Source organism: Cricetulus griseus, chromosome 2 (assembly GCF_003668045.3).
Source record: "Cricetulus griseus strain 17A/GY chromosome 2, alternate assembly CriGri-PICRH-1.0, whole genome shotgun sequence".
NCBI classification, from domain to species: domain Eukaryota; kingdom Metazoa; phylum Chordata; class Mammalia; order Rodentia; family Cricetidae; genus Cricetulus; species Cricetulus griseus.
In genome coordinates, this window is record NC_048595.1 from 215,487,086 (window position 1) to 215,514,483 (window position 27,398).

The 27,398-nt window shown below is 39.7% G+C and overlaps 1 protein-coding gene across 1 annotated transcript in view; it reads left to right on the forward strand.

Annotated features, from left to right (window-relative positions):
• The window catches only part of Klhl14 (kelch like family member 14), a 113,574-nt gene extending 86,662 nt beyond the window's left edge, over positions 1–26,912 (forward strand). Inside the window, exons 4-8 of the mRNA XM_027400551.2 lie at positions 13,731–13,809; positions 20,977–21,167; positions 21,248–21,406; positions 23,999–24,156; positions 26,772–26,912. Coding sequence (XP_027256352.1) covers positions 13,731–13,809; positions 20,977–21,167; positions 21,248–21,406; positions 23,999–24,156; positions 26,772–26,912 — 728 coding nt within the window. The remainder of the gene's footprint in view (positions 1–13,730; positions 13,810–20,976; positions 21,168–21,247; positions 21,407–23,998; positions 24,157–26,771) is intronic.
• Positions 26,913–27,398: the final 486 nt, after the last annotated feature.

Sequence of the window (27,398 nt, forward strand, 5' to 3'; positions counted from 1 at the left end):
GCTGGATCTTGTGGTAGACTGATTCCCATTTTCCTGAGGAACCTCCATACTGATTTCCAAAGTGGCTGTACAAGTTGGCGCTTCCACCAGCAATATAGGAATGATCCTCTTTCTCCGCATCCTCTCCAGCATAAACTGTCATTAGTGTTTGTGATTTATGATTTTAGCCATTCTGACAGGAGTAAGATAGTATCTCAGAGTTGTTTTGATTTGCATTTCCCTGATAGCTAAGGATGTTGAGCACTTGCTTAAGTGTCTTTCAGCCATTTTAGATTCCTCTGTTAAGAATTCTCTGGTTAGTTCTATACCCCACTTTTTAATTGAATTATTTGGTGTTTTGGTGACTAGCTTCTCAAGTTCTTTGTATATTTTGGAAATCAGCCCTTTGTCAGATGTGGAGTTGGTAAAGATCATTTCCCATTCTGTGGGCTGCCATTTTGTCTTGTTGATTGTGTCCTTTTCTTATAGAAGCTTCTCAGTTTCAGAAGGTCCCATTTATTAATTGTCAATCTCAGTTTCTGTGCTACTGGTGTTATGTTCAGGAAGCAGTCTCTTGTACCTATTCCTTTAAGGGTGTTTCCCACTTTCTCTTCTAATAGGTTCAGTGTGGCTGGATTAATGTTGAGGTCTTTGATCCATTTGGACTTAAGTTTTGTGCATGGCAATAAATATGGATCTATCTGCAGTCTTCTACATGCAAGCATCCAGTGATGCCAGCACCATTTGCTGAAGATGCTTTCTTTTTTCCATTATATAATTTTAGCTTCTTTGTCAAAAATCAGGTGTTTGTAGGTGTGTTGGACCATATTGGGGTTTTCAATTTGATTCCATTGTCTACCTGTCTATATTTGTGCTAATACCAAGCTGTTTTCAGGACTTTAGCTTTATAATAGAGCTTGAAGTCAGGGACAGTGATACCTCCTGAAGTTCCTTTATTGTTTTGGTTATCCTGGGTCTTTGTTTTTCCATAAATTGAGTATTATTCTTTCAAGGTCTGTGAAGAATTGTGCTGGGATTTTGATGGGGATTGCATTGAATCTGTAGCTTGCTTTTGGCAAGATTGCCATTTTTACTACATTGATCCTTCCTATCCAAGAGCATGAGAGATCGTTTCTATTTTCTTGTATCTTCTTTAATTTCTTTCTTTAAAGACACAAAGTTTTTGCTATACAGGTCTTTCACTTGTTTGGTTAGCATTACCCCAAGGTATTATATATTGTCTTTTATTGTTTGTGGCAATTGTAAAGGGTGATGTTTCTCTGATTTCTTTCTCAGCCCATTAATCATCTGTATATAGTAGGGCTACTGATTTTTTCCCAACTTTTTTATTTGAATTAGAAACAGGATTGTTTTACATGACAATCCCAGTTCCCTTCTCCCACCCATCCTCCCCTACCCTTCCAACTAAAACCTTATCTATCACATATCTTTTCTGCCTCCCCTGGATGATGAGGCCTTCCATAGGGTGTCATCAGAGTCTTTCGTATGCTTTGGGATAGGGCCTAGGCCCACCCTGTTTGTCTTGGCTCCTCTATATGGAATGGGCTCCCAAAGTCCACACCTATGCTAGGGATAAATACTGGGCTTCTACAGGAGGTCTCATAGATTTCTGAGGTTTCCTCACAGAAACCCATGTTCCTGGAGTCTGGATCAGTCCCATGCTGGTATTCCAGCTATCAGACTACGGAGCAAGAGTTCCCGGATGCTCAGGTCAGCTGTTTCTGTGGGTTTCACCAGCCTGGTCTGGACCTCTATGCTCTTCACTGGTCCTTCTCTGCATCTGGGTTCCAGTTCAGATCGGTGATTAGTTATGGGTGTCTGCTTCTACTTCCACCAGCTGCTGTATGAAGGTATATAAGTCAGTCATCAATCTCATAATCAGGGGAGGGAATTGAAGGTAGCCACTCCTCCATTGCTGAGATAGTTAGCTGGTGTCATCTTTGTAGATCTCCAGACATTTCCCTAGTGCTTGGTTTCTCTGTAAACCAAAAATATGTCCCTCTATTATGATATCTCCATTCATGTTATCGAGTATTCTTCCCCTGGCTCATACTTTCTGCTCCCTCATGTCCTCGGCATCCCTCTTCTTCTCCCCTTCTCATTCCCCTACCTCCCTCCCCCTCTTCCCGTGTTCCCAATTTGCTCAACAGATCTTGAACCTCTCCCCTTCTCCAGGGGACAATGTATCTCTCTCTTAGGGACCTCCTTGTTTATTAGCTTCTTTAGCAGTGTGGATTATAGGCTGGTAATCCTTACTCTATGTCTAAAATCCACATATGAGTTTGTCTTTTTGCGATTGGGTTACCTTGCTCAGAATGGTTTCTTCTAGATCCATCCATTTTCCTGCAGATTTCAAGATTTCATTGTTTTTTTTCTGCTGAGTAGTACTCCATTGTGTAAATGTACCATGTTTTCTCTATCCATTCTTCGGTTGAGGGGCATCCAGACTGCTTCGAGTTTCTGGCTATTACAAATAGTGCTGCTATGAACATCATTGAATTTATGTCCTTGTTATATGAATGGGCTTCTTTTGGGTATATGCATAAGAGTGGAATTGCTGGATCTTGTGGTAGACTGATTCCCATTTTTTTGAGGAGTCATCATACTAATTTCCAAAGTGGCTGTACAAGTTGGCACCCCCACCAGGAGTGGAGAATGTTCCCCTTTCTCCACATCCTCTCCAACATGAACTGTCATTGGTGTTTTTGATTTTGGCCATTCTGACAGGATTAAGATGGTATCTCACAGATGTTTTGATTTGCATTTCCCTAATGGCTAAGGATGCTGAACACTTTCTTATGTGTCTTTCAGCCATTTTAGATTCCTCTATTGAGAATTGCCTATTTAGTTCTGTACCCCACTTTTTAATTGGGTTGTTTGGTGTTTGGGGGACTAGCTTCTTGAGTTCTTTGTATATTTTGGAGATCAGCCCTCTGTCAGATGTGGGGTTGGTGAATATCATTTCCCAGTCTGTCGGTTGACGTTTTGTCTTGCTGACTGTCTCCTTTGCTTTACAGAAGCTTCTCAGTTTCAGGAGGTCCCATTTATCAATTGTTGACCTCAGTGTCTGTGCTACTGGTGTAATGTTCAGGAAGCAGTCTCCTGTAACAATTAATTCAAGGGTATTTCCCACTTTGTTTTCTAATAGGTTGAGTGTAGCTGGATTTATGTTGAGATCTTTGATCCATTTTGACTTAAGTTTTGTGCAAGGTGATAGGCTTGGATCTAACTACAGTCTTGTATATGTCTGCAACCAGTTATGCCAGCACCATTTGTTGAAGATGTTCTCTTTGTTCCATCGTATAAATTTGGATTGTTTGACAAAAATCAGGTGTTCATAGGTGTGTGGGGTAATAACAGGGTTTTCAATTCTATTCCATTGGACTACCAGTCTAATTTTGTGTCAATACCAAGCTGTTTTCAGGACTATAGTTCTGTAATAGAGCTTGAAGTCCGGGATGGTGATGCCTCCACAAGTTCCTTTGTTGTATAGGGATGATTTGGCTATCCTGGGTCTTTTGTTTCTCCATATAAAGTTGAGAATTGTTTCTTTCAAGGTCTGTGAAGAATTGTGTTGGGATTTTGATGGGGATTGCATTGAATCTGTAGATTGCTTTTGGCAAGATTGCCATTTTTACTATGTTGATCCTACCTATCCAAGAGCATGGGAGATCTTTCCATTTTCTGGTATCTTCTTTAATTTCTTTCTTTAGAGACTCAAAATTCTTACGGTACAGGTCTTTCACATTTTTGGTTAGTGTTACCCCAAAGTATTTTATGTTGTTTGTGGCAATTGTAAAGGGTGATGCTTCTCTGATTTCTTTCTCCACCAATGTGTCATCTGTATATAGTAGGGCTGCAGTTTTTTTGAGTTAATCTTGTATCCTGCCACTTTGCTGAAGGCATTTATCAGCTGTAGGAGTTCCCTGGTTGAGATTTTCGGGTCACTTGTGTAGACTATCATATCATCTGCAAATAGTGAGTGTTCGACTTTTTCCTTCCTGATTTGTATTCCCTTGATCTCCTTTGTTGTCTTATTGCTCTAGCTAGAACTTCAAGGACAATATTGAAGAAGTATGGAGAGAGTTTACAGCCTTGTCTTGTTCCTGATTTTAGAGGAATTGCATTGAGTTTCTCTCCATTTAATTTGATATTGGCTGTTGGCTTGCTGTATATTGCTTTTATTATGTTGAGGTATGTTCCTGTTATCCCTGATTTCTTCAGGACCTTTATCAAGAAGGGATGTTGGATTTTGTCAAAGGCTTTTTCAGCATCTAGTGAGATGATCATGTGATTTTTTTCCTCAGTCTGTTTATATGGTGGACTACATTGCTGGATTTTCATATGTTGAACCATCCTTGCATTCCTGGGATGAAGCCTACTTGATCGGGATGGATGATTTCTCTGATGTGTTCTTGGATTCGATTTGCCAATATTTTATTGAGAATTTTTGCGTCAATGTTCATGAGGGATATTGGTCTGTAGTTCTCTTTCTTAGTTGTGTCTTTGTGTAGCTTGGGTATCAATGTTATTGTAGCCTCGTAAAAAGAGTATGGCAATGTCCCTTCTGCTTCTATTTTGTGGAACAATTTGAGGAGTATTGATATTAGCACTTCTTTGAATTTCTGGTAGAATTCTGCAGTGAATCCATCTGGCCCTGGGCTTTTTTTGGTTGGGAGAACTTTTGATGACTGCTTCTATTTCCTTAGAGGTTATAGGTCTGTTTAAGTTGCTTATCTGTTCTTGATTCAATTTTGGTAAGTGATAACTGTCCAGAAAATTGTCCATTTTCTTTCAATTTTCAAATTTTGTGGAGTACAGGTTTTCAAAGTATGACCTGAAGATTCTCTGGATTTCCTCAGTGTCCGTTGCTATGTCCCCCTTTTCATTTCTGATTTTGTTAATTTGCATGATCTCTCTCTGCCTTTTGCTTAGTTTGGATAGTGATTTGTCTATCTTGCTGATTTTCTCGAAGAACCAACTCTTTGTTATATTGATTCTTTGAATTGTTTTCTTTGTTTTGACTTTATTGATTTCTGCCCTCAGTTTGATTATTTCCTGGTGTCTGCTCCTCCGGGGTGTATTTGCTTCCATTTTTTCTAGAGCTTTCAGCTGTGATGTCAAATCTCTGGTGTGGTATTCTCTAGTTTTTTCATGTGAGCACTTAGAGCCATGAACTTTCCTCTTAGTATTGCTTTCAAAGTGTCCCATAAGTTTGGGTATGTTGTGTCAACATTTTCATTGAATTCTAGGAAGTCTTTAATTTCTTTCTTTATTTCTTCCTTGACCCAGGAATGTTGCAATTGTGTGTTGTTCAATTTTCATGAGTTGGTAGATTTTTTGCACTTTGATTTGTTTTTTGATTTCTTTAAAGCATGGTGGTCTGATAAGACACAGGGGATTATTCCAATTTTTTTGTACCTGTTGATGTTTGCTATGTTACCGAGAATGTGGTCGATTTTTGAGAAGGTTTCATGTGATGCTGAAAAGAAGGTATATTCTTTTGTGTTTGGATAGAAAGTTCTATAAATGTCTGTTAATCCCAATTGGGTCATAATTTCTGTTAGTTCCTTTGTCTCTTTGTTAAGTTTCTGTCTGGTGGTCCTGTCCAGTGGTGAGAGTGGGGTGTTGAAGTCTCCCACTATAACTGTGTGAGGCCTTATTTGTGATTTGAGTTTTAATAATGTTTCTTTTACAAATGTTGGTGCCTTTGTATTTGGGACATAGATGCTTAGAATTGAGACTTCTTCCTGATGGATTTTTCCTGTGATGAATATGAAATGACTTTCTTCATCTCTTTTGACTGATTTTAGTTTGAAGTCTGTCTTGTTAGATACTAGGATAGCTACCCCAGCTGGTTTCTTGTGTCCATTTGATTGGAGTATCTTATCCCAACCCTTTACTCTGAGGTAATGTCTGTCTTTGAATTCGAGGTGTGTTTCTTGTATGCAGCAGAAGGATGTATTCCGTCTTAGTGTCCAATCTGTTAGCCTGTGTCTTTTTATAGGCTAGTTAAGACCATTAATACTGAGGGAAATTAAGGTCCATTGAGTGTTTATTCTTGTTTGTTTTTGGTTTGTTGTTGGTACTAGTATTGTATGTGGATTTACCCTGCCTTTTATTTTGTGTTTTTGTAGAGTGGGATTATCTATTGCCTATGTTTATGCCAGTGTAGTTAATTTCCTTAGGTTGAAGTTTTCCTTCCAGTACTTTCTGTAGGGCTGGATTAGTGGTTACATATTGTTTAAATCTTCTTTTGTCATGGAATATCTTGTTTTCTCCATTTATAGTGATTGAAAGCTTGCTGGGTATAGTAGTCTGGGCTGGCATCCATGTTCTCTCAGAGATGGTAGAATATGTATCCAGGACCTTCTAGCTTTCAGAGTTTCCATGGAGAAGTCTGGTGTAATTCTGGTTGGTTTTCCTTTATATTTTACTTGGCCTTTTTCCCTTGCTGCTATTAATATTTTTCTTTATTCTGTACGTTTGGTGTTTTAATTATTGTGTGATGAGGGGACTTTCTTTTATGGTCCACTCTATTTGGCGTTCTGTAGGCTTCTTGTACTTTCATTGGCATGTCTTTCTTTAGGTTGGGAAAGTTTTCTTCTATGATTTTGTTGAATATGTTTTCTGCACCTTTGGGTTGGGTTTCTTCACCTTCTTCTATACCTTTTATCCTTAGGTTTGGTGTTTTCAAGGTGTCCCATATTTCCTGGATATTTTGTGTTAAGGATTTGTTAGACTTCAGATTTTCTTTGCTTTACGAGTTTATTTCCTCTAGTTTGTCTTCAGTGTCTGAGATTCTGTCTTCCATCTCTTGTATTCTATTGGTTATGCTTGCATCTCTGGTTCCTGATTGTTTACTCAGCTTTTCCACTTCCAGCATTCCCTCTGTTTGTGTTTTCTTTATTGTCTCTAATTCAGTTTTCCGGTCTTGAACTGTTTCCTTCAGCTGTTTAATTGTATTTTTTGGCTTTTTTGGCTTTCCTTGATTTCTTGCATCTTTTGGTTTGTCTTTTCTTCTATTTCTCTGAAGGATTTTCTGATTTCCTCTCTTAGGTTCTCTATCATCTGCATGAAGTTGTTTTTAAGGTTGCTCTCTTCTGCTTCTTCTGTGGTGGGATGTTCATGTCTTGCTGTTGTAGAGTCCCTAGACTCTGGTGGTGTCATATTGGTTTTCCTGTTGTTGGATGTGTTCTTATATTGTCATCTTCCCATCTCTTGTTCCAGTGGGTACAGTTGGTGTCACTTCCTTTCCTGGTGTGTGTGGGTCCGGTGTTCTCTTCAGGTGTGTGCAATTGACTTTGATACTCTGATGGGTTTCAAGTTGGGTGCAGGCAGGTCTAAGGCACTCACTCTCCAGGTGGGTGAGAGCAGCACTGGTTCAGAGATGTCAGCAGACTCTGGTTGCTTGGTCCTCAGGGGTCGAGTCATCCTGTCAAAGATCCCTGGGCAGGGTTTGCCAGGGTGGGCAGATGGAAGGTGGACCCTAGGCAGGGGTTGAAGCAGCTCCCCGCTACACTCTCTGCACTCTGTGGGGGCCGGAATAACCCAGTGATCTCGGCAGAGTCAGGATCCCAGGGCCCTCAGGGACTGATTCTGGCTACTGATTTTTTTTTTAATTAATCTTGTATCCTGCCACTTTGCTGAAGGTGTTTATCAGCTGTAGGAGTTCCCTGGTAGAATTTTTCGGGTCACTTATGTAAACTATCATGTCATTTGCAAATAGTGAAAGTTGGGGTTGTGCTCACTTCTACAAGTGCATCATGACATGCACACAACACCCCTAACGTGTGTGTGTGTGTGTGCGCGCACACACACACACACACACACACACACACACACACACACACAAATAAATCTTTAAAAATACATAAAGCATGAAAAGAAAAGTTTAAGAAGGCATATTTTAGACCACAATGCATTTCCTGGACACTCCTGTACCAATCTCCCGAACCACAGCTCTGCTTTTAAAGACAAAACAAAACAAAATGAAAACACATATGAGTCCTCCCTTAGAAAAAGGACAGCCTCACTATGCAGCCCACGCTCCCCTGAAACTCATGATTGCCCTGCCTCAGTTTCCCAAGTGCTGGGATTACAGGCATGAGCTATAATACCTGCCCTTTTTGTTCATTGCTGGTGTTTCAACCCAGGGCCTTGTTCATGCTGTGAAAGTACTTTGTCACAGCATTAACTTACCCAGTCCAAATGTTACCCTAATCAGCAACTGATAAAAACAGATCCTGGCACTTGGCATGATGGCTTGGTTGATAAAATGTTTGCTGAACAAGCATGTGGGCCTAACTTTGACCCTCAGTACACATGTAAAAGGCTAGGTCTGGTGTTACATGCTTTTAATTCTAGTGCTGGGGTTGGCTTGGAGGCAGGTGGATCTCTGGAGTTCAGTAACTAACAAGTCTAGCCTGTGCAAGCCCAAGTTAGGAAGCAGACAATGTCAGAACAAAGTGAAGGGCACCAGGGGAGCTGTACCTGAGCTTGACTCCTGACTTTCGCACACATGTGTACATCTACACACAGACACAGACACAGACACAGACACACACACACACACACACACACACACACACACACACACACACACACACACACCACCTATTGGCATAGGCCAGAAAATATAATTTGTTATCTTCTTGCTTTTCAACCTCAAATCAAAAATGTTTGTGAGAGAAATAGGCCAGAAGGTGGGGAGAATTCAGAGGATATTCCTATCTCTAGTCAAGAGGATCAAAATTTTGTATTTGACTAAATTCAGAAACCAATACTTCGCTATTGGAATATCCTGGTTTCACTCAACCTACACCTGGAACAAACAGCAACCCAGATCAAAGTCCTGCATGAACATGCTCTGGCAGAATGGCTATTAATCCATAGTCGCACTTACTACTGGAGTCACTCACTGGAAACTCAGTGTACCTCATATGGAGATTCACATGGCAATTTCTTGTCAGACTGGGGTGCCAGGGCATGGTGTGCTCCTGTGCACATTATCAGGATCACTGATCATGCCAATCAGTGTCTCTCCTCTGACTTAATGCTAGGAAGCTCAGAAGGAAGTTTTAGTAGAGCTTTATGTATTGTATGCTAATTTCAGTGTTACCCCAGTTACAGGCCTGGCAGTTCTCTCTTCCTATAAAATTCCTTTTTAGAATCTTGGAAACTTCAAGTTGGAAATTTGGCTTCTTTAAACAGAAGGGAACTGGATATACCAGAGGCAACTAAGTTAGCCTTTAGTTCCCCTTGTCAATTAAAAAATGCATTATAATTAAAAAACACTCTATATAAAGTCATTGGCCAGCATCTTCCCCAGGTGGAAGATAAGAGCAGAAGGTAAGGCAGTCTATTTGGCGAGAGCTGTGCATGTGGTCACGATGAGCAAACATTTCAACTAAGAAATGGCTGCATCTGCTTCTAAGGGAGCTGGGCTATGCACTATAACTGTCTACCACAATTCCATGAATACTTCGTATATAGCTACGTAGACTCCGATAGTAGAAGCAGTGATAGTTTGTAAGCACTCGATATTTCAGCCAGAAAAGTTTGATGAAATTTCAAAGAATCCTCAGAAGCACCTTGTGAGCCACAATTTATGCTAGGTTGAGTTTCTCTGTGCAAGGATAGTAAGCCTGAAGAGCATCCTTGTGGGGATACAGTGCTCACAAAAGGAGAGGATCAATTCCACCATAGGTTTGTCTTATTTCAGGGTCCTGGTCAATAGTAACTGTTATCACAGTGCCTTCCATGTAAGTACTTCTTTCCACCAGGTCAACTGTGGTTTAAACAAAACATGATATTTGCCTTTAGTCGTAGGAAGTGCTGCATGAGTGGTAAGTGTCTCCCACTTGTTCACAAAGAACTCTAGAGATTTCACTTCTAAAAACACTGAAAGGATTTGAACCTCTCAAAAATATGGAATTTTTATATTTCCATGCCCTGTGCAACTAATACCAACACAGAGGATATATATCTGATGCTATTATAAAGTATTTCTATATACTATATAGTAGTATATAGTAGCTTTATGAGAGAACAATGAAACATGTGGTTCAAATGTAATGCACATATATGTCTGTCTAAAGATGAGACCTCAGGTTCAATGTTAATTCATGTGAAAATGGTCCATGAGAGGTGTGTCCTGAAAAATACAAAATTGCAAATTCCAGATCATGCTAATAAAACGTAAGGATTCACTTCATCAAGCAGAAATATAATTTTATTTATTGGTGATCTTGATTACAAAACCAAAAATAGAGGTCAGAAAACATTAATTTCTGGACCAATAAGCAATATACACACACAAAGCCTTCTACTCAGCTGCTTGTAAATGTTACTTCCTGTCAACTTGTTCCACATCCTAGCAATTGGAGTGTATTTAATATGTATATATGCTATCAGAATATATAGATACTTGATTTACATACTTGACTTCCCAAACAACTTAAAGGGATTTTCCTCCCCACGTCTGCTCCTCCACACCATTGGCAGGAAACTGCCCCATTTCCTCACTTATACTAGTAGTCATCACTGGTGTTTGGTGTCTGGGAATCATCATAAGAAGAGAAGTGAAGGAAGAGTCTGATTACAGGCTTGTGGTGGGGCAAGCCTGTAATCCTAGCACAAAGACAGGGCGGAGGGGGCGGGATCCAGGGTTTGAGGCCAGTGTAGACTGCTCTTGAGACCCTGATGGAATGGAAGAAGAAGGGAAAGAGGAGAGGGAAGGAAAGGAAGGAAAATGGGAATGTGAGGAAAGGAAAGGGAGCAGAAAGGATGGGAGAAGACAGAAAGAAAAGGGAAAGAAACTGGAAATGGAAGGAGGAAATGGTAGGGGAGGAGAGGAGCTGGAGAGAGGAGGGGAGAAGAGGAAAGGAAAAGAGAGTAGTTAGGGATGAATAATTATAGGAAAGGATGGAAGATGGGAGGGAGAAGATAGGTAGAGGATAGAGAAGAGGGGAGGGAAGTTAAAATAAAATTCCGTTATATGTAGCTACTACTCCCAAGCCCCTAGAAGAGACCCAACTGTAAGCCCATGGAAGTAAAAGGTGAACCACTTTAACTCACTTTCAGTTTTTTAAGGCTTCTTATCTCCCAAGGCACCCTCAGAACTCTACCCTTATCTTCCCGGTCCTCCACCTGTACCCCTTTCATACCGCCATCCCGCCTCTGGAGATGGTCTCTGACCTCAACCCCCATCAATCCAGGCTTCTCTGAGCCTCTCCTCTGAGTCAAGTCCACTTCCATTCTATCAGAAATGAAGATTTCTGGATTGTGCCACTGCTGCTCAGCACACGAAGCCACTTCTTTGCCCCATTACCAGCCATGGCATATTCCTTCTTCCAAATGGAAATTCTGAACCAAACCTTGTAGAGAAACAGCTTCACCTATGGTGTGTGGGTTCTGACTCCTGTAGGCATTCCTAGCCTTCCGATGCAGTTTGGAATTAACCTTGAAACTTGAGCACCAAAGATAATACATTTTTCTACAGGGAAATTATGACAAATTTACTCCCCTCCCCCCAAAATCACTCAAACAACAGCTCTGGACATAGTCTTTACTTGAGTTGGAGTCTCCCTATTTGAAGTGTCTGTGCCATCTTTACCATTCTTATCTTTCTGTGGATCACCAGGTAAAATTCAATGTATCATCAGTTATCCTCAGCTGCCTGACCACATCCACACAATCCCTAGAATCCTTGGAGTGATTTATCAATTTCCTATCTACTCAAAACCAGGGCATCTTTGGAGAAGACTACTTTCCTGGTCACCCTTTCAAGTGGGGACCTGGATTCTCTTCTTCCCACATACTACTAGACACTCAGTGATGAACTTTTTTGTTGCTCTTTTAAAACACATCCAGGGTTTGTTCCTTTTCCCAGCGCAAGAATTTTTCAGTATTGAGTTTAAAAAACTAAAATTGACCACTAAAACACCCCCTTTTGCTTTGTTTCAAGACAGGGTTTCTCTGTGTAGCCCTGGCTGTCCTGGAACTCACTCTGTAGACCAGGCTGGCCTCAAACTTAGTGATAATGCCTGCCTTTGTCTCCCAAGTGCTGGGATTAAAGGTATGCACCACTACCACCCAGCAGCCAAAATACCCCTTTGATGCTGTGTCTTCTAGTTTAGTCTTCCATTGACTTCAGAAGTCCTGAGAGCATTAAACACCTCTTACCTCTGTGTTCTAATATCTTAGACTGTCCTGAGTTGTCCCCACTGTCTTTCCCCAATATCAGTACACCAAAGCAACACTTGTCAATGCCACACACACTCTTCATAGTCACAGCTACTTGGTTCCTTCCTTCACAAACACTACTTGCCTTTCAAATTACCATGCTTTCCTTTGTTGTTTTATATTTTTCCTTCCCCAGAGATAACTCTTAAGACCCTTTATCTTCCATTTCCATCCTCATTTCTTAAATGGTTCTTTCTGTGTAGTATTGTACATTTAAATAGTAACTCTGAACTAACAGCTCCCAAACTTGCAGTAGTAACATTATCCAGCTGCTAGCTTAGCAGTTGCCTTGTTTTGACATCCTCTAGGCTTGTCTGGGTTAAATACAAAGCTGGCTTCATAACTTCTCACCTTAGTTTCTAGTCAATCCCTTCTTGGTCTTTGTAATCCAACAAATTGTGTTACCTTCCAGCTAACCCTTCAGGCTAAAAACCAGACAGCCATCCTTAGTGACACACTTTCTCTTGCACAAAAGGAGATGATATTTATGCAGGCCTGTACAATAGATTTCACACTTGATCATGTCTCTGTCATGTGAGCACACTCATGTGCACATTCTGTTTATTCCTGGGGTGACATCTGTACCCAGTGCCTAGTTACAAAGCATGAGCAAAGACAATGTTTAGGGTTGAGGTCTCAGGTGTGAGTTGGTTACCACCTCTAGCACTACATGGAAAGAATAGTATATACTTTCATTTCTATTTCTCACTTTGATGTCAATATGTATGCAAAATAAGATTCATTTTAATACCTTGGAAGCGCTAATGTGCTTTTTAAGCTCAACAGAGGGGATAAGCTGGCTAAGCAGCTCAGAAGAGTCATGCTTGCTCTGGTTCCAGCCAATGCACTTGTGTTTACGTCACAGCCATGATGTGTCTCCCAAATGCACAAAAAGGGCTTCTGTGATAAGCATGATACAAGACCAGTTGAAATGACTGCTGTTATTTCCATGCGGAGACAAAAGTCTCTATTACAGTAGGATTCACGGGTCAGTAAAAATAAATGCTGATAATGAAGAATTAGGTATGCATGGGGCTTAAGTATATGGGAAATGTTTCTTTACATTTTTCTTAAGTTTGCTGTGATTACCTCTCTAGAAAATAAGTTTTAATGTTTTTTAGAAAGAAAATTTATTTTTAAAAACTCTAGCCAGAGATATCATACAAGGAATTCTTTAAAGTGGAGAATTTTTAGACAATAACTTCTTGTTTTAGCACACTAATATTCTCATAAAAAAGAACAGCTTAGCAAACATATTTGCTTTTGGTATGGTTGGTTGAGTTGAGTCATTCCACAACAATAAACAGAATGAGGAAAAAGGAAACACATTTGAGAAAGTGCCTCCCTGCCTCTCACGCTACACTAGAGGGTTCCTTGACTTAATTCATGTTTGCTAAACCTGACATCCGAGATTTTAAAAACAGATAAGTATACAAATCAAGAAAGGGATCTACGTTTTAAATGTCTCAAATGTATTTTTACAGGAAAACACAGCACAAATTTTGTCAGCCGGTATGATCCCCGATTTAATAGTTGGATCCAACTCCCACCCATGCAGGAAAGGTGAGTGTTCATTTCTTTTGTTGGTGACATGAAGCAATGTTGCCCAGAAGCATCAGTGCGATGTGCTAAGCAACACTGAGCAGAGTCTATGAAAGACATAAGGCAGAGTACTAACCTTGGCTTACCCAAGTTACATTGCTAACCTTGTCAATGCAAAAGGAAAGAGTAAGTCATTTATCTGTCCTCACATAAGGAGAAAAAATGCAGCTTATCTTCTTTGACCATAGTGATCACATTTTGCAACAGACTGTTTAACCAACAGTTGTATGGTTATTATCAACGGCAATGTATCTTAGTTCTCAAAACATAAGGCGCCACCCTCATAGTGGTCCCTGTGTCAATGCAAAAGTTTTTTTATATTAAATATTGAAGTATTCAACATAAGATTTAATATAAAAACTTGAGATTTACCATTTAAATCTGTATTTAAGTTTAATATTGCAAGAACGCAAATCATTTATATGTGCCTCTTCAAGAATAGGTCATCTATTGGCTTTAAAGAAGTAGTCTTAGCTGGCAAGGCTGGCACATGCCTGTAATTCCAGCACTTGGGAGATGACGGCAAGATAATCAGAAAGCTCCAGACCATTCTGAGTTACATGAGACCCTGTCCCCCAAAACAAAACAAAAATTGCCATCCATGCATAGTATGTTTGTCTTGCCCTAGTCTCTTAGCGAAACATGGGTAATGTATGGATAGGTATTTTATTTTTCCTAGCTGTATTCAGTCATGATGCCATGTCTTTGTACACATATGATAATGTATGTGCACATAAGATTTTAAACACTTGACTCTATTGACCTCTTTTTAAGTAAATTATCCAATAAGATACTGACAATGAACTAAAACTTATTTCCTCATCGTCATCAAGAATTGGAAAAGAAGCAATCAGCTATGTTTTTTTTCTTGCCTGTTCAGAAAATGAACTCCCTCCATATCTGTTTTACCATTCAAATAGATTGCAGTGAGATCAAACTATATCCTTAGCATAAATTTCATGTGAAAAGTAATCTTCATGAAATAGCATATATTCCAAAATGGGCATTTCTAGAACAAGACAATATGAATCTATTTAAGTGTATTAAGAAGCTCAATATCTTTCCACCCCACATAAGTAAATTAAAACTCTTTTAGATGGGCGCAGAAGCACATGTTTACAACCCCAGCACTCAGAAGCCTGATGCAGAAAAATAGTGACTTGGAGGTCAGCCTGGGTTGTCCTGTGAGACACTGTTGCAAATATGTAAATAACCTTCCAAAATATTAAGATTAAAATTGAGACTCTTTGAGGAGACATTATAAGCTGGGAATGTCCATACAGTATATTAGGTACCATGAGCCCATTTAAGAAAATCTCTCACTCTCCACTGTACCTCAAGAAATATTGCCAAGTCAATCAACGTCATAACAAATTTCTTGAGCCACAAGTCTCCTGCTGTCTCTCTCTAGAATATTCCATTCCTTTCTTTTGGGGATGAGCTTCTGGTGACTATTACTGTAACTGTCCTACTTTGCCTTTTAATCAAAACCATCTTCTAGAAAGTTTTATTTACAAAGGAATTGCCGACACATGTTTGAGATGTCATTCTCTCATCATCACTGTCCCCTTTGCTGGGGGCTGTACACCATGATAATTAACCTTCATGCCTTCAGCTTGGAAGGCATAACTCACGTTGCGGTCAATTATCTCACTATACAGCCCCTAAGGATGGAAAGTATTTCTACAAAAACCTAATTAGTAATTTTTTTTTAGAATGTGCATTGTTTACTTGATAGTCTATAATGACTTCCTCTGAGGCAGGGTGGCCTCTCATGGCAAGGTCCTACTTAGACAATTTTTAGCAGCTCACTGACCTGACAAAAAGACCTGCCATGGTCTGTTGCTGCCTGGCAGCCACCGTTGACAGGATGGACTGTTTAGCGTTTCTCTGGAAGTCATTATGGTATATCATGTCAGGTCCTCAGTAGAAGAAGTTTTCTTTCTTTCTCTTTTGTTTTAAGATTTAGACAATCAACACGAGCTGAGTAAGAAACCACAGATCTCACCCACTGGCCTTCTAGTGTCATTTCCCCTGTGAGACGGCTGATCCAGGCAGCTGTCCATCACTCCAATGAAGTGTGCCTTCTGCCATTGCCAGCTTCCATTCAAACTAGCAGTGGCCACTGGTGCTCTCATTGATGGTTAAACACAAGAGAAAGAAACCCAAGATAGATGAGAAACTCAAGATCAGAGATACTTATTGAAACATTTAAGTTAATTTTACAAGCCATAGATCATGAATCAAACCAGAAGTTCCTCATCCACCTGTTCCTTATTATTCTCCTGCCAAATGGTTGAGACATTCTTATGCTGCGAAGTTATCAGATTGATTGAGAATAAGAGAAATAGGTTGTACGTCATCACAGGGGTAAATCGCCCTTACAGGGCTGGGAATAGATTTCTAGGCTATTTTACCTAATGGAGTCTTCTAAAGCTGCTGGTGCCCTCTTTGTCTCTTTGTTCAGCAGGGAGTTGAACATACAGCCTCTAGGCTTACTCAACCCTGAATGAGCTCATAAAGTCCATGCTTTCCAGCTATGAATTTATAAGCAAAAGATTAAATGGAAATACAATTTTAATGTACACAATGGAAGTCAATGACTACTTTCCCTCAGAATACTCCAATGACCAACAGTTAAGCAAGGAAGGACAAAGTCCTATAAGCCCCTTTGGCATCATGTTCGACTCATGACAGGTCCAGTGGTGTACCCACATGTGAGCCTGCCAGGCTCCAATGATCAGCTCCAAACCCATCCCTACATGAAGGGCCCTGCTTAAACCCAGTGAGTCACAAAACAAAACAAAAACAAAACAAAACAAAAAGATGTAAAGTTGGGAAAGGGTGTTGTAGGGAGGAGGGAGTTGGTGAGGGAAAATGGGAAATGATATGGGTAAGAGTAACCAGAATGCATTATACACATGAATGAAATTGTCAATGGATACATTTAATAAGAATTACAATAATAAAAATGAATGCCGATGAAGTATTTTGGTCTTAGATTTAGTATTTGATTCTGCAGGAAGAAAGGAAAAACTTGAAAAATTAGAACAAGAGAATTGTTTTGGTAACTTCTATTTTCAAAGTAAAATGGGCATTTCATACTTAGCAATAAAGAATCATTTTTACCCCCTAGCTATTAGTCTAAAATATGGGAGGCAAAAACAGTTTGGGGAGCAACAACAGCCCACTGTTTCACTGAGTGAAAAGCCAGAAGCTAACATGCCTAAAACATTCCCAAATTTAAATACTATTGGAGAAACTGTGGGAGACAATATTCATCTTAAAAAGTCTGTTGTTTTTAACTTGATAATTTAATTCAACAATTCAAACTAAGGTAAGGTTCCAGCAATTCAGTCTTATGCTTTATTATAAGTATCATTTTTTTTGGTTTTTTGAGAGAGGGTTTCTCTGTGACTTTGGAGGCTGTCCTGGAACTAGCTCTTGTAAAACAGGATGGTCTCAAACTCACAGAGATCCGCCAGGCTCTGCCTTCCAAGTGCTGGGATTAAAGGTGTGAGCCACCACCGCCTAGCTGGATAAGTATCATTTAATGCAGCTAGAAGATCAATATGTAGATATACAAATAGACAGATAAATGATATATCAGTGATAGAAAATGATAGAATATATATTCATATTCATATATGATAGACAGTCTTTGCTAACTATTGCTTCCGGCAGTGAGAGCAAGGAGAAGTGAGAGGAGGAAGAAATGAACAATTTGAACTTACAACAGTGTGATTTCACTAAGGAATATTAAATTGTCTTGAAGTTACTTTCAAAAACAATAAAAGCACAAGTCAAATAAATGAGTTCTTTTTATAGATTTGAGGGGGGAAATCTAGTCGGGTAAAAATCTGAGCTTGTAGAAGGTACTCAGTGTTGACAGACCACCAAGCACTTGTTCTGTAATGCATTTCAGGAACATACAAGTTGGCCCAGAGAGGGAGTCTGGGGTTATTCACCATCATTACTGTAGGAATTTTTACCCCCCAAATAGCATTTTGAATAAGAAGTTAGACCTGATGGTTTTTTTCCAATTTAGATCCTAAATCCACTGTGTTTGTCTGGGACTGGGAGTACAGGTGGATCATCAGAGGGGGTCACACTGCCTGGAACAGAAACCAGTTCTGATGGGCTGACTTGGTTCAGAGGGCAAGGAACCATCAGAGCAAAATGAGAAAACTGGAATGGAGACCATAAAAGTGGAATTCAGACTGCTAAAGGGAGTGTTCCCCCATTTATCACTACCTCAACATCCATTATGATTAACTGTAGCCTTCTGGGTCAGTCCTGAGAAGGACTCATCCTTCCCACCTACAATCAGTAGTCCAATTCCACACTGATGATTCTTCAGTGCAATCTGTAAAGGATCCTCTCAGAGACCTCCAAAGCCATCTCAGAACCATCTGGAAGAAGTACACTGCCCCCTCTGTCCATGATGACGTGAAGCACTTGTCTTTTGAAGACCCATGTCATTCTTTTCAATGAAACAGTTTAAATTGAAAAGAAAAGAGCATTAAATAATTTTGACAGATCATATTCATTAGAAATCAATTGGAATCTGTTTATTCAAGTGGAAGGAGTCAGTGGACCAGCTCTGTGAAGCTTACTTTGTAACTTTTAAAATCCTAATTTTATACTTAGATGAGATTCATACACACACATACACACAGTACTAAGGTTCCAGAACACAAAAAATAGTCTTTGCTTTATGAAATCTGACTCACCTTTAATTTTTTCCCCCACTTTTCTCCTTCTAATTCCTTCCATTGTTACTGTTTTCCATCACATTCCAAATCTTCCAAAGCATGTACTTCATTGAAAAATATGGATGAGAGGTAGAAAAGAGAACATTCAAAATATTAGCCTAATCAGGACAATGTAAGACTATCACAAAAGTTGAATGCAGTATTAACTCCAAACAATATTACACTTAAATAGTGATAAATCATCTGAGCAAATATGACCCCTTGGCTGTCACTTCAGTAACACAAGCTGAGCATCTGTAATCTGAAATACATCCAGTGTGATTTGCATGTAACTTCAGGTGACATATTCACAGTAAAACATATGCACATTAAACATATTGCATAAAATTATCAATATGGATACTCATAACTGGCAAAAGTGCTAAGAACAAATAACCATGAGTTATTTATCAACCTCCCTCCCAAGAAGGCTCAGGAAAGGTGTTAAAGGTGGGTGGAATTGTGAGAACTGGAGGGTGGGGAAGAGTACTGTGAAATGCTATCTTGTCAACAAGGTGTGGCTGTTGCACATACAAACTCACAGTAGCCATAGTTATCTTGTCAAGACCTGAACAAGATCAAGCCAGTTAAAATTCCAGCCTGGATGAAGAGGGTTTTCAAAGCCCCAACCCTAGCTGAAGACCTATTGGTAGTTATCAGCTGAGAGAAGAAGAGTCACATATTTTAGGCTCATGGGCCATATTCCAGTGGATGGCCCCATATTCATGCACTAATTGGATTCAGCAGATACAATAAAAAAGAATATTTTGTGCATCTAAGTACTGTTTAAAGATCAAATGAAGTGTAAGTGTATAAAGTCTGTATAAAACCAAAATGCATTTTGTGTTTAGATTTGGGTTCCTTCCACATCTATCTAAATATGTCTAAATGCAAAGTTTCCTGAAATCCAAAACATTTATGGTCCTGAGCACTAATATGAGAGCCTTGTAATATATTAGGAAGAGTTCATGAGAGCCAATTTTTAACTTTTATCCAGGTAAAGATCACCTGGCAGTTTCTGAGAATAAACACATAGTAGGCACTGATACAAGCACATGGACTATCTGCACGCACCTCATGGGATGTTCTCTCACCGTCCCCATGTTACTGGAGAGCAATCTGAGCCTGAGAGAAGTTACGTACCAGATCAAAGGTCACACACCTAGTGTACCACACCAGTCTGTCTAGTTGTGTAAGTCACATTGTCTGTCAAGGTGTCATGCACTTGCCCCTAGATGTTTCAGTAATTCATACACACAACCTTGAATATCTCCAAATACTATGTAGGACCTGATTAAAAATTCTAAGTATCCATATTACAATTGATGCTACACAAGAATTTTAGCATCAATTTTTATAGAGCCTATTAATTAATCCAGTGTAAATCATGTCCTTCAGGGCCTTGACATTTACCAGCAATATTTATTCATCAGTGGATCACATGTATGCCATCCTGGTCATCATAGACCTGGCCATCCTAACATAGACCTCTGAGCCTTTCAGATTTCTTACTTCTCATGTCTTACTAGGTATGTCTTCCATATTCTTGTATTACCACAGTTTTCAGTTCAATTCTTTCCATTTCTTCTGTTGAAAGTCTAAATTCAGCTTCCCAATATCTCCTTCCTAAATCATGGCCTACTTCACAATTGGTCACCTATCTTTTCAATAAACTTCATACACTTTGCCTTTGAAAGTATAGCATGCAAACACTGTCAGTAGCCTCTCTTGAACAGAGAACTAAAATCATTCAGAAACCTTACTAGAATCAATACCAAAAGCTCCCTGGATGAAATTCCTGTGATCGGTATTAGAAGAGCCAAACATATATGTTAAAAGTCAAATATATAGAAACACTAGACAAAGTTCACAGAAGTTGTTCTATTTGCAGTTGTACTAGGAGGGGAAAATGATAATTGAAGAGAAATTTTGATGATGCAGTTTTCTAATAAATTGGGAACAATGACCCTTGAAGGACCATAGAGAAAGTGAATGTCAAGATAATTTATTATTGTTCCATTATCTGCCTCATTTTTCACTTTGTCTTACTGAACTATGATATCCTTAGAAGTACCAAACATCTCCAACATTAATGAACATTTTAGCAGTGTATAAAGCAAGAGGAAAAGCTCAGACACAAAGCATTAGTGGCTTTCTCTTTCCTTAACATTTCAACATTACAAGTGCTAACTGGGTGGGTAATGCATAGGATTGCTATATAGGCTCTTGGATTTAGAAGACAGATCAGTAATGGTCAAAGCTTTGCAGCCCTCTCTAGAGACATACCCCCTTTCACAGGCTTATTGAGTATCCCTTACCCCATTGCAAAAGTGATACTTCACAGATTTACTGAGAGCCGATGTTTTCATTGTAGAAGAGCCAGTTTCTATGCATGCCGCTTGGACAAGCATTTATACGTGATTGGCGGGAGGAATGAAACCGGCTACCTGTCCAGTGTGGAGTGTTACAACTTGGACACAAACGAGTGGCGTTATGTGTCCTCTTTGCCTCAGCCTCTGGCAGCCCATGCAGGAGCAGTGCACAATGGAAAAATATACATTTCAGGCAAGTCATTCCTCCAATTTTCGTTACAAAGTTCATTGTTCAAGGCACTTACTTGACCCAGATGTGTCTGCTTTTCACAGGGGGTGTGCACAATGGAGAATATGTGCCATGGTTGTATTGCTATGACCCTGTCATGGATGTCTGGGCCCGCAAACAAGACATGAACACAAAACGTGCCATCCACACTTTGGCTGTGATGAATGATCGCTTATATGCAATTGGAGGAAATCATTTGAAAGGTGTTTTCTTGTTTGTTGTTTTTGTTTTGTTTTGATCCTATCCCAGTAACATTTGCATCCCACGCTCCTTGCTTAGGGATTTCTTATTACATAATCATAGTTAACTATGTCAGAAACATGTTGACCAAATACAGTCTACTGTGTTAGCGGGACCCTGAAGCAATCATTTATTGTGTTTGAATTCTGTAGATAGGATTATGTTTAAGTTACCATACACATTAAAAATGAATAATGATATCTAAGGGGAAGAAACGAGACCATTAATATCTGAAAAGGCACAATTTGTTGTAACAGTAAAGTCAGGGAAATAAATTATTCCTTATCTCCAAAGTGGTAGTAATGAATTGTCCTCCAGAAAATTGTTTTTTGCTGCAATAATAAAGAACTATACTCACAGGTTCACAGAGTTAATGTATGGATTTTTTCTCATAGCAAAAAATGTGGTGTCTAAATTTAGAATTACTTCTTTAAGTATTGAATATCAAATGATCTATGATTCTCAAATTGAACTGCTTTTTTAAATTTAAAGCATTTTTAAAAGATGTTGCTTGGCTGCTATCCTTCCCTGGATACGTTTATGACTACAACCTTTTATAGTTTAAGTGCACTTTATAAACTTGTGGGTGTATATGACGTTGCATTTGATGGGAAACAGATCTATGGTACTGCAACTTACCTGACCCACTTTGGGCCTCGGGTTCTTCTTCTCAAAAAATTAAGAAACTGGTCAAAATTGAGCTCTAAAATCTCTGCCAGCTCCTGAGTGCATGCTAAATAGGCACACCTGTGTTCTAATAGTGAAGCCAACGTCTCCACTTCTATTAGTGAAGTACATGAAACAGGCACACCTGTTAGTTACTAATAGTGACACCCAATATGTTCACTCATCTTACTGCAGCATATGAATCCAAAAGTAGGTTAGACGTGAAAAGGTTTTCTAATCTGTATTTACACATTGCTTTAATAAAAAATCGCACAGGCTAACTTTTATATCTGTATTTGGAGTTCATGTTCAGCCAGGATGCCCTAGTGTGTGCCTGTTGCTTATTGTGGCCTGAAAGAACCTATCTTCTGTCTCAGGAATGAAAATTGTTCCTTGGAACTTGGAACTTATCTTCTTAACTATGATTGAAGAATCTGGATATTAGTTAATGTATGCATATAGATAGAAAATATCTATAGGCAAAATATCATTTGTACTGCAGCCTCTTTCTTCTATGTAGCCCGGGCTGGCCTTGAAACTGTGATACCCCTTCTCAATTTCTCGATTGGTAAAGTTACAGCCATGTGCTCCTCCTTCTACCTTGCAGAAGATTCTTTTCACAGCTAGGCTAGTAACAAGGTCACCAAGAAAAATGTAGGTTCTGGGCTCTTCTGAAGGAGCCCTACCTTTGTTCAGAGATTAAGAAGCCGGTGGTTGCCCATACCTTTAGTCCCAGGCAGAGGCAGGTGGATCTCTGTGAGTTTGAGACCAGCCTGGTCTACAAGAGCTAGTTCCAAGACAGCCTCCAAAGCCACAGAGAAACCCTGTCTCGAAAAACCAAATAAATAAATAAATAAATAAATAAATAAATAGCCTCAGAGGGATCCTCATGGTCACCTAGCAGATTCTGTCTCAAAAGACAAAGTGGGTAGCACATGAAGAATGATATTTGAGGTTAACTTCTAGCCTACAGACACATACACACACACAGACAGACATGCACATATATTCACACATTTACACACACACACACACACAAACATGCATATACACACACTCTCATTCACATACACACACACAAACATACATATTCACACACATATGTACATATGCTAACACATATGCACATCATATACACACACCTTCCTTCACATACACATGTACACACACACACACACACACACACACACACACACACACACACACACACACACACACACACACATACACACACGAGCAGGGAGGCAGCAGAGAGGAAGAAGACCTTCAGCACTTAGAGCCCCAACTCCAAACCTTGACCCATAAGAAATTCTCAACTCATTATTGAAGTTGCTTATAAGTAGTCAGACTCCAGGAAAGACTTAAGATCCTGAACAATGAATTTTAGTTGATGGAACTATTTTGAGAGGATTAGATATTCAAGAAAAGCAATATGGTTTAGTCTTGAGTTCTAACACCCATTCTTCTGTATGAAGATGTCACCTTTAAAAACAAAACAGGAGTGGGTGCCTGTAAAGCTACTTGTGTTGACCATTATTATCTTAAATCTTTTAAAGTAAAATTATAATACATCATTTTTATAAGGCCTACCCCTGTGTAATCAACCTTATGATACCTACTCAGGCATTCTTGATTTGAGTTCATGCAAAACACCCAAAGTCTGTTGAAATCTCTCGGTGTTTTGTTTAAGTTTAGTTTAGTTTAGTCTTTATTAGAAGTTTCTGACATGTTTCCCAATTTCTCTAATGAAATTATGCATTTGTGTCTTCAAAATAACAACTGTTAATGTCTTAGTTCCATCCCTCCTTGCTTTTAAAAAGAAGTCAAAGCTTTAAGTGGACGGTGGGAGTCACTCTTTTCTTCTATGCATGCCTTTTCCTGTCACCTAGGTTTCTCCCACCTTGATGTCATGCTTGTGGAGTGCTATGACCCAAAAGGTGACCAGTGGAATATTCTCCAAACCCCCATCCTGGAGGGTCGAAGTGGCCCCGGCTGTGCAGTGCTCGATGACAGCATTTATCTGGTGGGGGGCTACAGCTGGAGTATGGTACGTATCCATGTTTCTCTCCTCCTCCTGTGAGTGCACACTGCTGTCCATGTTTCCTTCCTCCTCCTCCCCCTCCCCCTCCTCCTCCTCCTCCTGCTCCTCCCCCTCCTGTGTGTGCTCACTGCTGTCCATGTTTCTCTCCTCCTCCTCCTCCTGCTCCTCCTCCTCCTGCTCCTCCTCCTCCTGTGTGTGCTCACTGCTGTCCATGTTTCTCTCCTCCTCCTCCTCCTGCTCCTCCTCCTCCTGCTCCTCCTCCTCCTGTGTGTGCTCACTGCTGTCCATGTTTCTCTCCTCCTCCTGCACCTCCTCCTCCTCCTCCTCCTCCTGCTCCTCCTCCTCCTGTGTGTGCTCACTTCTGTTTGTTTCCCAAAGATGTGCTATCATCCTACATGTACTCCTTATGAATATCATGTTCGTGTCAGGTGGCACAGCACCATGAGCAGGAAGACAGAACTGGCATGGATGCAGTAGAAATAGCTTGCTAGCCCATCAACTATCCCATAGCAGCTTGCTCCTATACCCATGTGTTTGCAATTCTGGTTTCCAACTCCAACCAAAATGAAATGATTCAATTTCTGAAATGGTCTTCAGAAATTGAATAGGAAAATCTGAAAAGTTTCTCACCAGAAAGAGCAAGACATGGAAATTAACTCTTCAATGTCTGTGAATTCTATTTAGGGAATGAATTTGCTTTTCACTCCCCTTCCCATCATGAAAATTTCCAAACATAAACAAAAATTGATAGACCTTCCTTTCCCCACCATCACTGTCACCATCCATCAATAGACCTTTCTTTTAAGTTTAACTGAAAATAAAATTTGAACCAAATCTCAAATGTCCTCTTTCACTAGAAAGTATTTATCTTTTTAAACCATTATTCTCTTATGTAAATATACTATCATTTATCACACTCCCAAAATACAATAGTAGCTTTATGTCCATCTAAACTCAAATTTTTCCTATTGGCTTATAAAACATTGTATTTTCCAAACCAAAACACTACTAAGTCTCACACATATGTGGTTATTATGTCCCATTGGCTCCTCTCAGTCTAGAACATTTCCTCTGCCCCACTTTGTGTTTCCTGACTTGTTGACAAAATAACCTCATCTGTCACCCAGAATAGCCCACATTGTGGGATGGCTAATAACCTCCTTGTGTTGTGATTTAAAATAGTTCTCCAGACTGCAAGTCTGAAGCTGATTGGGTTAGTCAGGAGTTGGTTAGGTTCAAGCTCTTTATTATTTGTTCATATTTTTAATTTGCATTTATACTATTTATGCATAAAAATAAAAGAAAAACTCAATATCTTGAAAAGGAGACTATGTGTTTAGATTACATCAAATGAAGAGAAACCTCAGGCCTAGGGGTCAATTTCATTGTTCTCACAATGATGACTGCTTTTATATTGCTTTATTCATCTATGTTGGTTTTAAAAGGTCAACTTGGAGTTTTAATAGCAGTTTTATTTATTTTGTATTCAATCAGCTTACAATACAAAGTTTTGAGGAACTTTAAAAGGCTAATTGTATAAAGGCAAATGTAAGTTGACATAGAAACCTAGATTTTCACACATGTGACTGTTATCTGTCGCAAATTGTTCACAAGAGTAGAGCTGCGTTCAGGCAGACACCAAGAATTCACATTCAGAAAATTCCATGGGTTTTATTGAGGTTTTTATTTGTTTCCTATGATTTAATTTGGGAAGGAAATTTTTACTCAAGCATGAGCCTTAAAGTTGACAACGGCACCAAAATTATGCCAATGTGCACTTGCTGTGTGGCCTCTCAAAAATAAATAAATCAATATGTGGATACGTTTTCAGTCTATAGTAAAATTCCTTGCTAGCTTGGCTCCCATTCTCCACAGAAAAACTCAAAATAAAAACAAAGAAATGAAGCCACAATCTAACATCTGCTTCACTTCAGCCATTTAAATAATAATGTGTGTCTTCTTTCACTTTAAACTCCCATTTTCCAGCCAATTGGAAAGTGACCATTGACTATTAAAGATGTTCTAGGTATTTATTTCAGTTTGATCACTAGCTGTCAAAAATATCCCACAAGGGCTAGGAGGGTAGCTTGGTCAGTAAAGTCCCAATTTTGCCTGCATGAGGACCTCAGTTCAATCTCCAGGACCCTCATAAAAACAAAAACTTTAGATGTGGTGGCTTGTGGTTTTAGTTTAAGAAATTGGGAAGGTAGATGAGTCAGATACTAGCCCACTTGGCAGGTTCCAAAAGAAAAAGTGGACACTTGAGTGAAGCAACACTAGAGTTCGCTCCGTTCTCCACAAACATACATGTGCAAACATGCTCACTTGTGTACGCGCACACACACACACACACACACACACACACACACACACACACTCCTGTACACACATGCATACACACACCTACAAGATTTTGAATTGTTAGTTTCAAATATTTCCTTGGAACATAACAGTTCAAAACTATTGAGTTCATTTGAAATGTTTTGGGCTGAGCAGAGTCAGTCTTCCCAGTGATGCTGTGAAGAGTGACGTGGCCATTGCAGTGACACTGTGAAGAGTAACATGCCATTGCTGTTCTGAGTACCTCCCTGCTCTAAATATTCCCTGCTCTGCCATTCCAGGGTGCCTACAAGTCATCTACAATCTGCTATTGTCCAGAAAAGGGAACCTGGACTGAACTCGAAGGCGATGTGGCTGAACCCCTGGCAGGTCCAGCCTGTGCGACAGTCATCCTACCAGCCTGTGTACCGTACAACAAATAACAGCAGGAACCCCTGGCACAGTGCCACATCTAGGATGCAGTGACAGGGAAACTGCTGTCCTGCATGAACCATGCATTACAATGGTACAAATGCCAAAAGCCACCTTTGTGTTCTGACTTACAAGAAACTACAGAAGAAAGAGACCAGTTCTTGAGCAGAGACTGTCGTCTGCAACTCAGGTCACACTCAACTTGCTGTGGTGACAGACTCTTCCATATCAAACTGGTTTTAACTTGTTCCACCTTTACACAAACTCACGTGGAGCTGAATTTTCAAAGAGAGAAGATAAACCACAGAAAACTGGTCCCAGGGACTTGAGATCCGTATTGTGCATTGTGTCCTAACTGCATGTGATAGACGTTGATATTTGGAGGATATTTTGTACAGGAATGATTCCAATCTGACCCACCAGAATGCTTACCCTGCATTCCAGAAATCACCACTTGATTCTGTATGTGTAATGCTTGGCTTCTCCACCAATTCCAT